Source organism: Pseudonaja textilis, chromosome 7 (assembly GCF_049901715.1).
Source record: "Pseudonaja textilis isolate UNSWEBS1 chromosome 7, rPseTex1.2, whole genome shotgun sequence".
In the NCBI taxonomy this organism is placed as follows: Eukaryota; Metazoa; Chordata; class Lepidosauria; order Squamata; family Elapidae; genus Pseudonaja; species Pseudonaja textilis.
This window is the reverse complement of record NC_141996.1, coordinates 53,849,019-53,865,720: the sequence shown is the minus strand read 5'-3', so window position 1 is coordinate 53,865,720 and position 16,702 is coordinate 53,849,019. Positions and strand designations below refer to the sequence as shown.

Genomic DNA, 16,702 nt, shown 5'->3' with positions numbered 1-16,702 from the left:
TTAAATATATTTTTAAATTGTGGGATAGGGTAGGGTCAGATGAATTTGTTTTTGAAAGTATGGGGGCAGGTGCAGTGAATTTATATGGAAATATGGAAATATTAACATTTTCCCACAGGTATTAACTCTCAAGATGGAAATCTGTAGTGATACAATTTCATAAGCTACTTGCTACAGAAACAATAGTTTCACTTTATGCTGTACTAGTCAGATCATTAGATAAGATTGATTAGGATGATAAAAAGCAGAAACATTTCCAATTCAAGAAAAATATAGACAAAATTGAATGATTCCAGAGGACAATAAAGATACTAAGAGGTTTGGCAAAGGACCCCTGGGCAAAGGTTAAAACAGCTGGCTACATTTAGGCTGGAGAAGGAAACATGGGGGAGAGACATGAAAGCACTCCTTAAATACTCAATAGCTTGTCATACAGAAGATAATTAATTTTTTATATTTTCTTCTGTTTTTGAAGACAGAATTAAATTTAAAGGCCTAAATTACAGATGGTGGGGATAAATTTCCCCTGAAAGAACTTTAGAATGATAGGAATTGAACTGTGGAAATATCCGGGATGGCATTTTGGTGAAAGTCTGCAAGAGATGTTGGATAACCAAATGTGACACTTCAGTGTTGGCCTTAACTAAATTATCTGCCTCTTACTTTATGTAATATTTAGCAATGGTATGTATTATATACTAGCAAACTCATTTCTAGTTTGTTGAATTTCATGTTGCCAATCATACAAAAGCTATTTGTGTTCAAGACAGCAGCTCTCTTCAGCAAAGCCAGTGATTAGAAGTATTGGGATACTCATACACCATAGGCAGAGCAAGGAACTGTGATAATTCCTCTATCTTATATAGCTTGGTCTGCATCCTTGCAAAACAAAGCCCAAAAGGACTATTTTGTCACAACAAAGAGTTAAAAAAAACTTATGAGGTACATTGTAGAATACATTGTAGATACATTGTACAAATACTTTTAAAAGATAATAATTCCTTATTATCTCCACATTAAGTAGAAGGAAGATAAAAATCAGAAGTAGTGCTATATTATTTGATTTATTTTTAAGAGTCAGGCTTGTAGTCTATAAAATACAAGATTTTGTCCTGAAAACAGCTTTAATGTGAACTAAATATAATCCAAACCTCTCTGAAGCTCACCCCCAAAATTGAAACTGTCAGAAGAGCCCAGAGTCTTCAATGGGAATAATATCACAACCACACTCTCCAGGGTTGAGAAAGGGCAAAAAATACTGGCAGGAGAAGTGAAACTCTTGGCTGTGAAATGTTTTCCTGTTATTGTTATGAATCTAGTGAAAGTTATTTTGCCATGTGATTAAAAACGCTTACAGTATTTAAGGACTGAAGTATTTTATGGTTGGGTAATTCAGTTGGGTAATTGTTATAGAATCACAACCACAAGTAAGTGTTTTGAATTAATCTTAACTGTGCTGCAACATTTTTGAAGAGAGAGAGACTTGCAATTAGAAATTATGATCATGTGTATTTATATATTTAAGGAACACTGAAGAGCACAGATAGAAGATAAAGGAATGGAATATAAGACCTGTTTAGTACTAGCTACTGCCTTGTGTTTTGGATTTGTTTGCCCTCAAAAGGATAATCGTCCACCATGTAAGTATATAATATTTATTAATAACTTAAGCAAGGTGAATGGATGATAAAGTCATGGGTTAACTATTAATGGATTAATAGGCAAGCAAAAATGGACAAGAGACTTATTTTTATTTGCTATATTATAATTTATTCATATGAATATATATGACTCTATATTCATATGAATACATTATAATTATATGAATATATATGACGGGGGTTGGGGGGAATGTCTCAGCAGTTAAAGACACTGAGCTTGTCAGCTGGAAAGTTGGACAGCCCAGGTCTGAGGCTCGAGTGCCATGCAATGGGGTGAGCTCCCATTACTTGTCCCAGCTCCTGCCAACCTACAGCATTCTATGTGCCTTGGCATATAGTCATGCTGGCTACATGACCACAGAAATATCTGCATAATGTTGATTCCCTTGGCTAAGAAACTAGTGAGATGAGCACCTCCCCTTAGAGTCAAAGATACCTGGAAAGGGCAAAGTTTTTATCTTTACTCATATGGCTGTATGTCAATGTGATATAGTTCATAACCCAAATATATGTTTGTCCCAACTAAAGGATGTGGGAATTCTAAAGTCAAGGGCCTCATTAGTACACATTTTGAATAGACATATACATGATTGTTCTTCAGAACACTATTTTCACTTTTGGGTCTATGTCTGGCTCTCTTATTATATCTCTTCAGGCATCATAGAACCACCCAAAAGCATTGGAGTAGTGGGTACATTACCAGATACATGAATAGATAAGAAAGACATGGAAATTGGGGAAAAGATCAAATGGGAGAAAAAGGAAGACATGCTAGCATACTTTTTTTTTTAGTTCCACAATAAAAATTACAGTGAAAAATTGCAAAAAATACCAACAACCCATGTCTAGACCTACATTTATATGAGATTATTTTTTCCAGCATCAGAAAGACTAGCTTTCCAGTCACAGGAATGTACTAGAGCAAGTGAGGAGGCAATAGCCTGCATCAACTAAGTGATTAAGGTCATATCAGTTTCAGGCAGAAGGCAGTCTGGAGGGTACCAGTCAACCTAAGTCAGCGGTCCGCAACCTTTGAGGCTTGGGGGCCCAGCACAGAGGGAGTAGGGAACCGGGCAGCACAGCTCAACTTGCACAAGTGGCAAGACAGTGTGCATGTGCACACATGCACAGCACATGTGCATGGAGGCTGGCCCATTGCTCATGCAAGCCAAGCTGCGCACATGTGCTTGCACACTGGCTCGGTTCTTGCGCAGCCCAGTTGCGAATAGGTCATGGCCTGGCAGTAGGCCACAGCCTGGGGCTTGGGGACCCCTGACCTAAGTCAAAAAGGTTGAGCTTTTTGGCTGGTAAAATGAGGACCTAGATGATGCTGACTCTGTAAACCACTTAGAGAGGGCTGTAAAGCATTATGATGCGATATATAAATCTAAGTGCTATTGCTATTGAAGATACTTAGGCATCCAGATAATATTTGATTTTTAAGACTATGTCTGATGGACAGAGGACATGATGACAAAGCAGAAGATGTGTCTCCTTTTGACGGACATCTGGTAACCACATCCAAAGTATTTGAACCAGAAAACATTTGATTTCTGAGCTGAATTAGCTAGGCAAATAGCATAAAGGATTTGTCCCAGTGGTACTCAGGGGAAATTACAAGCAGGGATGTTTGCAAGGGAGAGGAGGAGAGAGGTGGCAAATGGTGACATATGTGTAGTCACCCAAGTGTTGGGATTAAGAATTTTTGTTAGGATATCTATTTGTGTGAATACTTCATTGAGTGCATGTTATTTTCTCCACACGACACTATTGCAGATTAGAATGCTGAGATTTAGTATGTGCTATCCCAGAAAATAGGCCATCAGAATTCTAGACCATAAAGAAACTTAATCCTTGTGTATTTCCTACAACCAGAAAACGTTTTGGAGAATCTTGAATCTAGATTTAATACGTTCTGTTAAAAGTCTACAGGAATCAATGAGGGATTTGGGTGTTCAGACACTGTAAATCTATGTAGGGAACCTGCCAACATATTTTGAAATTATGGCTATATGATAGAGTTTTTTATTTCTTAGTATATTAAACAATCTGTGTCTGTGTGGTGTGGTTAATAGACTGGATTTATTTATAGTCTCACTGAAAGCACCAGTAGTTAATATAAAAGAGAATATTTATATCAATCTTCTATATATGTTAAGAAATTGTAAAACCATACAGAGAAGAAGCTGTTATTAATAATCATGGGATGATCTGAACACAACTCATAATTAAGATTCTACGATCCACCCAATCTGCAGAGAAATAACAACTGTGATTGTTCCAAATGTATTATTAATAAATATTAGTACAGAATGATTCTTATCTCTAAATAATTGGTTATTATCTGCAGTATTATGATTCTTGTATTTTCCATTTTGAAAAAAATGAAATGAGCATATCAGAAAAAGAGCCCTGGTAAATATATCTAGTCAGAAATACTGATTACTGAATTAGAGAAAAATGTATTCACAAAGAAGAAAAGATTGCAGGCAACTGCCCAATTCCTTTCTTCCAAACAGATGCCTGCCAATGTCTAATGGAAACCAGTGAAAGAGAGGAATGTGGATTTTTTTCAGAAAACATTACTGCAGAGCAGTGCACAGAAAATGGATGCTGCTTTGATGCATCAGTGCCCGATGTCCCCTGGTGCTTCAAACCATCAGGTGAAAGAGGTAATGACAATGGAGATTCTCAGACATCCAGGTCATGGTGATCCCAAAAATGGGATATCAGTCTTTTAGATGCTGCTAATCTACAGCTTCTAGAGCTCCTGACCACTAGACTTGCTTCCTGGAATGGCTGGAAATTATATTGTTATATAGTCTTTTTAGTAATTCCACAAAATTTCCACACCCATCTGCATTCTTCAGGTGACCCCGAGAGCACAGATAAACCTCCAAGTGGCCTCAATAACTTTCAGAAAGAGTGCTAATGATCAGATGACTGCAAGGAATATAAACCCTTCTGTTCTCCACCATCCAGTCAGAACAGAAGAAGCTTCTTGGATGAGAAACAAAATGTCTTCAAAGAAAAACAAAGTCCAGTTGCCTTTTGAAAAAGCACCTTTGGGAAAACCATGACCTGGATGACTGAGAGTCTTCACAGTGATTAAATAAATATTTTGTAGCTTTAAAGAATCCCAGTCAAAGATATTTCTAATGCATATAGTTGGTGGAAAATCTCCATCCATAGACCAACATCCTGTAAGAAACTGTTAGTATGGGAAATTTTTACCATGAAATGCATTGATTCAAGTAATTATGGGAATATTGAGAGGTGGTTGTTTTTATACTCCAAAACTACACTACTTCCAGGTAGTGTAGGTGCTGGTTGTCAGTTCTACACAACTTAGGCCTGGATATTTACAGAACTTCCCTTTTCGGGGGCCATGCAGTCAAAAGCCTTCTTAATTATAACTGCATCTTTGAAAAGCATCCTACAAAACCAAATTAAGTTTTAGCACCCTGTTAAGTTTTAACAGAGCCATTAAAACATGTGTGTATATTTGTATAAAAGCTTTGTAAGTGGAATTGCTAGTAGTGAGCTCACCAACACTGGCACCAAGAGCCGTGGTGGCACAGTGGTTAGAATACAGTATTGCAGACTAACTTTAATCACTGCCAGGAAATGGATTCTCACTGGCTCAAGGTTGACTTAGCCTTCTATCCTTCAGAGGTTGGTAAAATGAGGACTCCGATTGTTGGGGGCAATATGCTGACTCTGTAAACTGCTTAGAGAGGGCTGTAAAGCATTGTGAAGGGGTATTTAAGTCTAAGTGCTATTGCTGTTGCTATCATGACTTTTGTATGTTTATTTTACAATTGTTCCTTGTTTGCTGGGTGTTTTGCAATTGTAATTTGAGTTTACTGTTTCTTTAGTATTCATCTATTCTGATCCTTATGCTAAGAGAGAAATAAGAGGCACTCAAAGTTCTTTGGATCATATTGGAACAACTTATATAAGGACTAAAAAATGAATGAATAATTAAATAAAATCTGTGCGATCAGCTTTTCTGGCGTTAAACTATTATGAGGATGGAGCCATGCTGTCAGGTTTACTAATAAAACAAACCTAAAACCCTTAGACCAGACATTAGTCAAATTCAAGCCATTCGTAATAAATATTAATTCAGGCAGCATGCAACTTTATTTTTTATGCCACAGCCAAGCTTGTTATCTGGAAAATACAGTGACCTAAATATTATTTACAATAACAGCTTCAGTAACCTATGCAAGGAAAACAGTTCCATCTCAAGAAAGAAAGGAGTGTGGCTATCAAGGGATCACACGCAAAAGGTGCAAACGAATTGGATGCTGCTTTGATCTAAAGGCACCTGGTGCACCAACTTGTTTTCATCCCCCGGTAAATGAAGGTAGGTATTTTTTTGAATTCAGAAAGAAAGAAAGAAAGAAAGAAAGAAAGAAAGAAAGAAAGAAAGAAAGAAAGAAAGAAAGAAAGAAAGAAAGAAAGGCAATAAAATGTATATCCACTTTTCCCCATTTTCTTTAAAATCCATTTTTTCCCTCTTATTTAAGACTTGCAGACTTCAACTCCTAGAATTCCCCAGCCATGATGGCTGGCTAGGGAATTCTGGGAGTTGAAGTCCATGGTTCTTAAAGTTGCCAAGGCTGGAACCTCCCCTTCTCTAAAGTATCTAAATAAATAACATTAATAATGTTAGCATATTATGTAAATATTGCACTGAAATGAAATAATGTGTCAATATTTATATTAACATAATAAAAAGCAGAAAAAGGGGGAAAAAAGCAAAACCAGCTCACAAGTCAATTTCTGGTAAAAGTATGCTGACACCCTCAAAGAAGTAACATGTATGTAAGAGCCTTAGAATAGAATAGAATAGAATAGAATAGAATAGAATAGAATAGAATAGAATAGAATAGAATAGAATAGAATAGAATAGAATAGAATAGAATAGAATAGAATAGAATAGGATAGAATAGAATTCTTTATTGGCCAAGTGTGGTTGGACACACAAGGAATTTGTCTTGGTGCAAATGCTCTCAGTGTACATAAAAGAAAAGATACATTCATCAAGAATCATAAGGAACAACATTTAATCATAGTCATAGGGTACAATAAGCAATCAAATCATACCAGGAAACAGTCCATATCAAAAGCCAAAGCAGCCATCTCTTTAGTTTGTTATGTTGGCTGCAGAAAAACCAGAATTTACAGTCCACCCAGAAGAAGATTTCTGTTACTTGAATGCTTGTGTTTGGGTTTTTTAAGCTTAAGTTTTCTTAAGTATTCTCACTAAGCATTTATTCATATCATGTTTTCAAAGATCATCCACTCTACACTTCTCCCAGATTTTTTAAAATGAAAAATATAAAGAAGGATGATTTTATGTATGTAATGTGATTCATTTTTCTGAATAGCTTCTCAAAACTGTGTAATGGAAGGAAGTGCAAGGCTAGAATGTGGTTACCCAGGCATCACCGCTGAGGAATGCCAAGCAAAGGGATGTTGCTTCAATTCATATGACATTAATACCCGGTGGTGCTTTCATCCTCTGTCAAACACAGGTAAGTATCCATCCATGGGAGCCATATTTATCTGAAACGGAAAGACAGAAAATCAATCTGAAGTCAGAATAGGATATGAGATAGACGTAGATGTGGGGGAGGGGAGGAGGAAAGAGATTTTAAAAAGTTTTTTAGGCTGTTCAGTAGTGGATTTTTGTTGTGCTAGCATCAGTCATATTTGAAATAAAACATCTTATCTAATCAAACTGAGTCTTGACTTTCATGGAAATGTGCTGAGTTCCGTGAAGAAGAAGTATTGTTGTAGTGGCTTGCCAGGCAGCCCTGATAAGTTTAATAATTTTAATTGTTATCTTATCAGCATTGCTTGCCTATTATTATAGTATGACTCTATAATAGAATGGTTTTATCTCTGAAAGCTGCCATAGCAGACTTTTGTCTTAAAGGGAGCAAAGAAATATTATAAATAATTATATAAATTAATTCATAATATAATACTTTATTAGTCCAAGCATGATTAGACACACAAGGAATTTGTTTCTTGTGCCGAAGCTCTCAGTGTACGTGCAAAGCCACAGAGTAATGATAATTATAATAATCATAATACCAATAAGAAGTAAGTTTTTGTTTGAGATGGGGGAATCTTTCCACTAAGATGAATCGTATCATTTTTCTACATCCATTGTTCTGATATTGCTTTATCACCAAAAGAAAATATTCCAAGACAGCAAGACTATACTTCCTTTCTGTAATTTTGTTTTAAGTACCTGCAAGGCTATGTGGAATGGCACCCAAGAAACGAGTGTCATGTGGAGCGTCTGACATCTCTGCTGATGAATGCATGGCCAGAGGATGTTGTTATGAACATTACCAGTATGCCAAAACAGTCCCCTGGTGTTTCCATCCGCATGAAAAACAAGGAAATTATTCTCTCTGAAGAACAACATTGAAAGAAATATGGTTTGTTTGAAGAAATGCTTGCAGAGTGAAGGCCAATTGACATAACATTAGTATGGAGATTTGCTCATATTCTTTGTATTGTTGTAATAAAGGTTTAGTGTTCAATATTTTGAGAGTATTTCTGTTTCTCTTCTCACTTTTTCAGGAGAAAGAACTGTAGCATCATTACTAGAATTATCAAAGAATTAATCAACAGCAATTTCATATTTTTGCACAATTTGAATTATAAATAATAGCCAATTCACCACATGTGGTACATATTTGGACTAAATATTCAAAATAAACAATTTGAAAGTACATTAAGGTTTGTATTCAATGCACAGATTTAAAGGCATTCTTTCAGCTTTGGTTGTTGGATTAAATAGGGCCATTTCTATAACACACTGATGATAGACTCTTGCCACTTCTTGGATAGATAACTGTAAAGGCATGTACACAAAAAGATATCCTTGGATATCTTAGCCATACAGGTGGTCCAAAATATGGGAACTAGGTCTTTAAATAAGAACAGAGCAAATACAACCATGCTTACTCCATTTGAAGATCTTTCCAATTCTAGGTGCAATTCTCTATACTTTAAAGCTATATGGGTAGCCCTCATTTAGCCTCGTACTATGACTGTTTCCAGTTATGACAGTGATGAAAAAATAACTTTGTGACCTATCCTCACATTTATGACACTTCTAAACTTCTGAAGCAAAAGAAAGATGAATTAAGATCATAAGCACAGTCATGTTTTCACGTAGCAATCATTTTGTTTAACAACCAAGTTACTGATCCCAATTGTGGTCACTAAATGAGGACTACCTGTAATTAACTTGAATTCTAAGTATTTTTTAAAAGTCATCCATGCCTGAATGCTTAGCCTTTAAGAAAATCAAAGCTGGTTTTCTTCCAGATTAGTATCAACATAAAAGCAAGTCTTCATGGGAACTTCATACCATCTGAAGCTTGTCATGTCCCAATTCTTTCAGTATCCAGACTTAAAGAAGACAGATTTTTCCCATGGCTTTGTTGCTTTATTTAGTTCAATTTTAATTGGTTCTGATATTGGTATTAGCATTTAATGATATATATTTTGCCACTTAAATTTAAATTCACTGTTAAAGAAATGTTCCCTAAGTTTCATGAGTGCATTTGAGGAGGAAAATGAAAAAAAATGGCACGTTACTCAATCTACATACATACCTGAGCGGTCAATTTCCATATTGCTCAACAATAGGGAGAAGTTTGTATTACACAGCAGAAAGGATCAGAAAGAACAGAGTAGAAAGTTTTGTAAAGAAGTATCTGGATTGAAATACAAATGGAGCAAAAGCTTTTTTTTTTTTTTAGTAAATATGTATTGGCATGAAGCAGAGGGATTTTTTTTAAAAAAAGGCATGCCTTTTAGTTTTCTAAAATTTATTTCATTTGAAACTGTTCAATATTTGACAGTTGGCTAATATAAACACCTGGCTGACATTTATTATTTTCCCTTTGTAAATATTATCCAGATACCTCCACCACATATCTAATAAAAATCTAAATTACATTTTCTAATTTACTGGAGGTGGAGTTTAACAGGAAATTTGTTATCTGAATGAAGTATACAAACATAATGATATAAAATAAGCTCCATTTATGCCACATAAATAATACTCTCTTTGAACCAAATTCGAGGATTGTAGAATATGAAGAATCAGAAAAGGCTCTGGTTATGTCTAGTTATTTTAATTCTAGGTTGCAGCATACTGCTTGAAGGGGTAACAGCTCCACGTAAGTACTTTGCTTTAGAACGAGCATTTTGCATCAATGTTTCAATGTGGAAGACACTAAATATGATATTTAACTCATCTAATATTTAGAAAGTTTTAACTAATTGCCGGTGTTTTGAATCTTTTAAATAATTTTATTTCTGCGATTGCGAAACCTTGTAGGTTAGACATTAATCAGACATTAACCATTAATCAGCTAGGAAGGGATTTCCAGCTCTGGGTTGAGAACTGCTACCAGTCCATGGCTTGTTGGGAACCAGGCTGGAGCAAGTGACAGGCAAGAGTGCAAAGCTTCATGTGTACAGGCACAGGAGCTAATTTGCACATATGAAACCATCCCCTTCTGTCACTGCCTCTGCTGCTGCAGTCCGTTGAGCCAAAAAGGTTGGGAGTTAAGGATTAAACTATGCATGCATGCTTTACAGTATAAAATTTTTAAACAGAAAAAGGGCTGTCCAGCTGTTCTTAGTCCAGAAATTCATATTGAAGCATCCTCAACTGATGAGTCTCTAGCCTGTCATTCAACATATCCAGTGAAAAGGACATTATTTCTGCAGGTGATAACATTATTCCAGTATAAAATTGTTCTTATTGTTATAATGATTATTCCATGTCCTGCTTCTATGCTTGTTGGGTAACCGCTATATAGAAGAAAACTACATTTTCTGGGTAAAGAGCAAAAACATGTTTATTTAGTTCTAGCATTACAAGTAGATAAAGAAAAATATAGTGCTGGGAATGTGAATTGTAGACATTTGGAAAGAGATGATAGCTTCTTAATGAAATCCATAAGTCCCGTGAAGAATTCCAATAGAATCTAGAAATATTTTCTCTACAGAAATTATAAAACATAAGATTAGGGAAACACAACAACCCCAACATCTCTTTCTTACTCTTTCTTCAACATCTCTTTGATGCAGAGAGATACCAGCACTTGATCCTTTGAGCTGTTGCTTCCTCCACAGAGAACTTCTTATGATCCAGCACCTCTTCTAATTTGGACTCATAGGTTTGGTCACATAGGTTGGTCTCAAAGACCATGCTGGTTCGACAGCATGAAGGCTCAATACGTGCATTAAAACTTAACAGCCATGTGGTTTGGTATAATATTGCTTTTGGTTTAAGAGCTTTCCAGCATGACTGAATCCACAAAGATGAAGCTGAAGAGGCAACATCAATGTTCTTAAAACTTACATCTCTGGATAAGTATGTTAATAGCAAAACATTCAAAACAACACCCAACTAATGAACTATTTCAGCAACAAGGAATTAGCTCGGTAACAAGATTCCTTGGTTTGAATTGATTCTGCTAACAGTCTGGAGCAATGTGCCATTCACAAGGTGTCTTTTAACAGAAACTAACCATGATGTAGACAATTATTATATTAATATTTCACAGCAGCATCTAAAAATGGGAACCCGCTTACTTGTCAAAAGTTTAAGTGAGGTGACACTTTTTCTGCATTTCTGAAGTTCTGCATAAATCATTTGCCATACATTGGCAATATGGGATAACTGGAGTTTTGTCTTTTGACAGCAAAATGCCGATGTGACGTTGATCCCCACAAACGAACCAACTGTGGAGCTCCTGGGATCACGCCCCAGGAATGTGAAAATTCAGGATGTTGCTTCAGTTCAACAGTGCCAGGAGTCCCTTGGTGCTTCAAACCAACCCCTCCAAAATGTAATTGTGATACAAAAAAGACTTTTCCAGTTCTTAAATAATATACACATTAGTGGAATAGACAAGGCCTCTCATCAGGAAGAATTTTCTAACAGATATCTTGCTGGTGGTAGAAGTGAGACAATGCCACAGGTTCTTTATTTTTTTAATTGTACCCAATTAGAGTAACCCAGACTCAAGAGAAACAGAGAAGTACTGGTCCCTGGATAGATGGTTTCTTTATATCTTATAATTATCTTATAACTATGAGAGTTGGAGAGATGTTTCATTTAATCAAAACAAATACAGAAAGTTTCTCTCGATATGGCCCAAACCCCCAAATTCATATTTTATATATAGAAATATATTATCTAAAAATAGTATCTATCTTCAATGACAGTAGAAGCAAATTTAAAAGCTAGTTGGAGTACTGATTATTTATTCAAAATATACAGTATATTTAACTCCATTTTCCAATCTACTCTTAATTGGTAGTTTATCAAGTATTGAGGTCACAAATAGGAGAAGCTGAAGTTCAGAAAGGTAAATAGATCTAAACAGATCTACATAAAGTATCTAAGGAAATTTGTGATAATTAAAGATGCTGCCTGCTTGAGCAAAAACTTTTAAGCAAAATAAAATGATCTGTGTAGCACTTCTCATTTAATTCTAGGAATTTCAGTGGAAGACTGCAAATGTAAATCCTGTCTGTATCTCTTTAATGTAGCCACGTCTTTTCTTGGATTGCACAGCTGTGCCTCCACATATCTGCTTTAAAGAGTTACAGAAAGGTGTTACCTTCATTTTCAAAGCTCTCATTTGGAATAAATCAACCACTGTACAGGACAATCAAATTGAGTTAAAATTGGACTGTTACAATCAGGCTCCATCAAGAGAACTCTTAAAAGCTATACTGTACATCACATTTTGAGTTCTACTGAAACATGCACAGCTGATTTTACCTTTTGAAAGAGAAATGAGGCAGGAGACCTGTGAGATTGATTTATGTTATGCATTAGGCCATTGGGCAGTTGGGCATTGGGCAGTTCTACTACTTAAATTTGAGTCAGCATTTTAAAAGTATCATTACAATTTTAATTATTAGTACACACTGCTTACTAGGTTTTGTCTGAATACAGCATTTGTTCTTATCCTATTGTTTCATGTTAGAGATTATAGTCTGTTAAATAAATAATTTTCTTGGCTGTTAGTAATTTCTAAAGGTAACACAACTATATGATAAAGTCTTTTTTGGGAAGTAACAGAACCCAAACTACTTTTGACAATCATTCCCACACAAGCCCAGTTAGATGAATTATTAATTGGTGGTTCCTTAAGGTAAGACCTTTAAATACTTCAACACATTTCTCAAATGATTTCCTAAACAACATAGCATAGTTTGCAATACATGTTATGAAGAATATACAGCTTTGTTTTGAATTTCTCAGTGATTTGATACATATTTCATTAAACCTATTACTTCTAACTGCTACAATATGTTTAGTCTTTATTCCTTCTGCTCAGATAAGTTGGAATTACTGTTATGAAACATAATAAAATATAAGTTTAATGATGCCATTTTTAATGGATTTTGAATGCAACAGACAAAAATTCCATCCAGTCATCTTTCTGAAATAATGGATTGTATCTGAATAATCAAGGCAAGGTATTCATATTTATAAACGTTTTGTTAAAATTTTACATCATTTATTTATTTATTAAATTTATATTGCTGCCTATTCGCCCATGGTGATTCAAGGTGGCTTCCAGAATATAAAAACCACATTTAAAACTGTAAAACTAATTTAAAAATCAAATAAATTAATAAATTAATAAAATCATAATCAATCTATGTCATATTAGGCAAATAATATACACTGATGCAAGATACAATTTTCATCATCTGCAAAATGACTCCATTACACAAATAATGTAAGTTATGTATTTTTCAGATTTAATGGACATACAGAACTAATGAAGATTTCTCCTTCTGAATGATACATTAAATTGAGTTTTTAAATCAGCCTCTGTTATCCACAGTAAATATGTTCATGGAATCTGAATTTTAATAAAATGGGGGGCAGCACATCTGTATATGGAAAACACAGCACCTCCTAATGGCTTCAACTGACACCTGATGGCGTCTTCCCAATTGTTGTTTTCATGATAGACAGCATGTTGTACAGCTACAGTATTATAGAATCTATTATATATAGCATATTCAGAACCAGGGGTGGGATTCTACCAGTTCGTACCAATTCGCTAGAACCGGTTGTTGACATTCTAAGCAGTTCAGAGAACGATTGTTAGAAGAAATTACTGGCCTAATCCTGTAAGGAAGGCAGGAAGGAAACATTCTGTTGTTGCTTACAGAAACTGCCTCTCCGTTAACCCTTATTACATTCTTGGCAGGATTAGACTTCCTGTCTCAGGAACGTCTCTGGAGTTCTTTTCCCTTCCTTTGCTGGTACTTTGCTTGTATGGAATGACCATTGAAAAAAGTGACTTATGACCGTTTTTCACACTTACGACTGCTGCAGCATCCCCACAGGCATGAGAGGCCAGGCGAGAAGATGCGTGACTCGATGTGAATGATATTGAGTTGGCCATGCACAGCCAATAACATGATCACCAAGCCATGTCCATCCAGTCACATGACCACCAAGCCACGCCCACCACCTAAGCCATGCCCACAGAACCAGTTGTTAAAAAATTTGAATCCCACCCCTGTTCAGAACCAAATTGCAACTAGCCCTGACTCACTAAGCCTGACTGAATTTATTTTCAAAACAGATAGAAAGGTGTGTCCTGCAGATGTGAAACTCCGCAAGAACTGTGGCTACCCAGGAATCTCTGCCAATGAATGCGCAAGGAGAAAGTGCTGTTTTGAGAGCAAACCACCTGGTGTCCCATGGTGCTTTTTTCATATCTTTGCAGAAGAGGGTAAGAACAAATGTTGGTTTTGTCCTTTTCATATCTTTGCAGAAGAGGGTAAGAACAAATGTTGGTTTTGTCCTTTCCATGAATGCAACAACCTTTTATAGGAGACACATTGTAAGATACTTTCTGGTACATAGTACAGTATAGCTTTCCATTGTGAGTAGAATTCCTCATTTAATTGCATTTGCTTACAGTAGCTTAGAATTAAAATGATACATGTACATTTAATTTTTAGATCAATGTTTTTCCCTGTTTCCTAGTTTATGGTTTGTTTGCAGGAATTTTTTGGGGGATGTTTGGCTTATTATTTGGGAAGGGAAATTACTTTTATTATTTATTATCATTTTTATACTATCTTAAGTCTGTTTTAGGGCTTATGCTACAGTTTGGGTAGAGATTCCCATCTCAAAATGACAGGATGCAATGTCACCAATTTAAATAATTGTAGCCTGCGAATTGCACATAAAAAATAACAAAACAAAACAAAAACAGGGTCTGCATGGGATTCCCAGACATTATATCTTCTCAAAACTCAGGTTTCATATTATTCTAGAAGTAAAAAAGAGGGAAAACATTGCGTTTCATTTTTATTTTATGCAGAAACTGCCATGTGGTCTGGAATCCATTTTCTTAAAGCATGACCTCACCCCATTCCTAAGAGGTCTGTAAGGGACGTGCATAAGTGCACCATCATGCCTACTGTCCCTGTCCTATTGTCCCCATTTATTCGTACCTATTTCCTGTATTCTTACTCATGTTTATACTTATACTTATTATCTTGTAAGCAATTGACAAATCAAATAAATAAATAAATAATTAAATAAATAAATAAAATGGTAGACCAGGGATCTCCAAACTTGACAACTTTCAAGACTTGTGGACTTCAACTCCCAGAATTCCTCAGCCAGCTGGCTGGGAAATTCTAGGAACTGAGGTCCACAAGTCTTAAAGTTGCCAAGTTTGGAGACCCCTGACATAGACCACTGGTTGCTTTCATTAAAACGCAATGGTTGATGATTCTGAATGCAGCTAGATTCACTTAAGACCATCAATTTTATTTCTACATTTTGAAAGCAGCCCCAGCATTGCAGGCAGTGATAGATGTCTTACTAAAATGGAGTTATGGCTGGGATTGAATGGGGAAGCTGACATTGGGCTAAGGGTCATAGAGGTAAAATATCAATGAGACCACTTTCTCTGATTATGCTTTTGGTGTTCTGAATGCTGCGGACCATTACAGATGAGTGACATGTGTCTGCGACAAATTTTGATGACAAAATGTGACATAAGGTGTACTGCAATGGAAGGTTGTGAACCCCCAACATTTTGTATTTGCATCTTAACCAGGGGTGGGATCCAACCGGTGTAACTACCAGTTATTAATTATAACTACAATTGAGTCCTAAATTTTCATTCAAGTTCCAAGGCACTTGTTAAGTGATTTTACCCATTTTAGATGCTTTTTGCCAGAGTTGTTAAGTGAATCATGTGATCTTTAAGTGAATGTGGCTTTCCCCATTGACTTTGCTCGTTGGAGGCAAATGGTGATCACTGGAACAGTGCAACTCTCCCAGGGTCATGTGATTCACCATCTCCTAAATATCTGCCAATTGTTAAGTGCCCGAATTTTGATCACGTGCCTGTGAGGATGCTGCAATGGTTGCAAGTGTGAAAACCAATCATAAGTCACTTTTTTCAGTGTCACTGTAATTTTGAACAGTCACTAAACAAATGGCGGTATGTTGAGGACTAGCAGTAAATTGTGGGATTTGTGTTATGATGTCAGGATTCATGTTTGACTTTTGAACGTATACATCTGAAGTTCCTGACACAACACTGGAAAACACTGAGAAATATAAAGCCAATTGGAAGACACCATCAGTAAGCTGTTGCGATGTTAATAAATTTGATATAAGCCAGTTCTGAATATTGCACACAAAAGAGGGTCTAACTTACTGGGGCTGAAACCAGCACCAGAGTAAGAAGGAAATTGGTGTAATAAATAATTCAGAGACAAAAACTTGCAATTACAGTCCTAGTAGAATATTTGTTGTTGGTTTTTTGGGGTGTGGGGAAGGAGGGTTGTGTTGATAGAAATAAAAAATAGAGAAAAGCTGAATTTTTAAACTTTTTTCCCTTTTCTTTCTTTTCAGAGTGTTAAAATGATGCTTCAGGAAGGAACTTTCACAAAAAGCATGCTTTTGACGGAACTATTCA

General features: G+C 35.9%; 1 protein-coding gene across 1 annotated transcript; it reads left to right on the top strand.

Annotated features, from left to right (window-relative positions):
- The first annotated feature begins 1,300 nt into the window (after window positions 1-1,300).
- Window positions 1,301-16,661, top strand: LOC113444757 (uncharacterized). The gene is made up of 10 exons (XM_087937865.1): window positions 1,301-1,427; window positions 1,526-1,640; window positions 4,181-4,333; window positions 5,878-6,033; window positions 7,061-7,207; window positions 7,930-8,099; window positions 9,796-9,883; window positions 11,420-11,566; window positions 14,339-14,488; window positions 16,639-16,661. The coding sequence occupies exons 2-10, from the start codon at window positions 1,559-1,561 to the stop codon at window positions 16,644-16,646; spliced, it is 1,101 nt and encodes a 366-aa protein (XP_087793991.1). The 5' UTR covers window positions 1,301-1,427; window positions 1,526-1,558; the 3' UTR covers window positions 16,647-16,661.
- Window positions 16,662-16,702: the final 41 nt, after the last annotated feature.

Excerpts from the sequence above, each read along its gene's own strand:
- LOC113444757 (XM_087937865.1), top strand. The coding sequence starts at position 1,559 with ATGGAATATAAGACCTGTTTAGTACTAGCTACTGCCTTGTGTTTTGGA. Across the intron at positions 4,334-5,877 it reads CAAACCATCAGGTGAAAGAG|CTTCAGTAACCTATGCAAGG; the intron begins GTAATGACAATG and ends TTACAATAACAG. Across the intron at positions 6,034-7,060 it reads TCATCCCCCGGTAAATGAAG|CTTCTCAAAACTGTGTAATG; the intron begins GTAGGTATTTTT and ends TTTTCTGAATAG.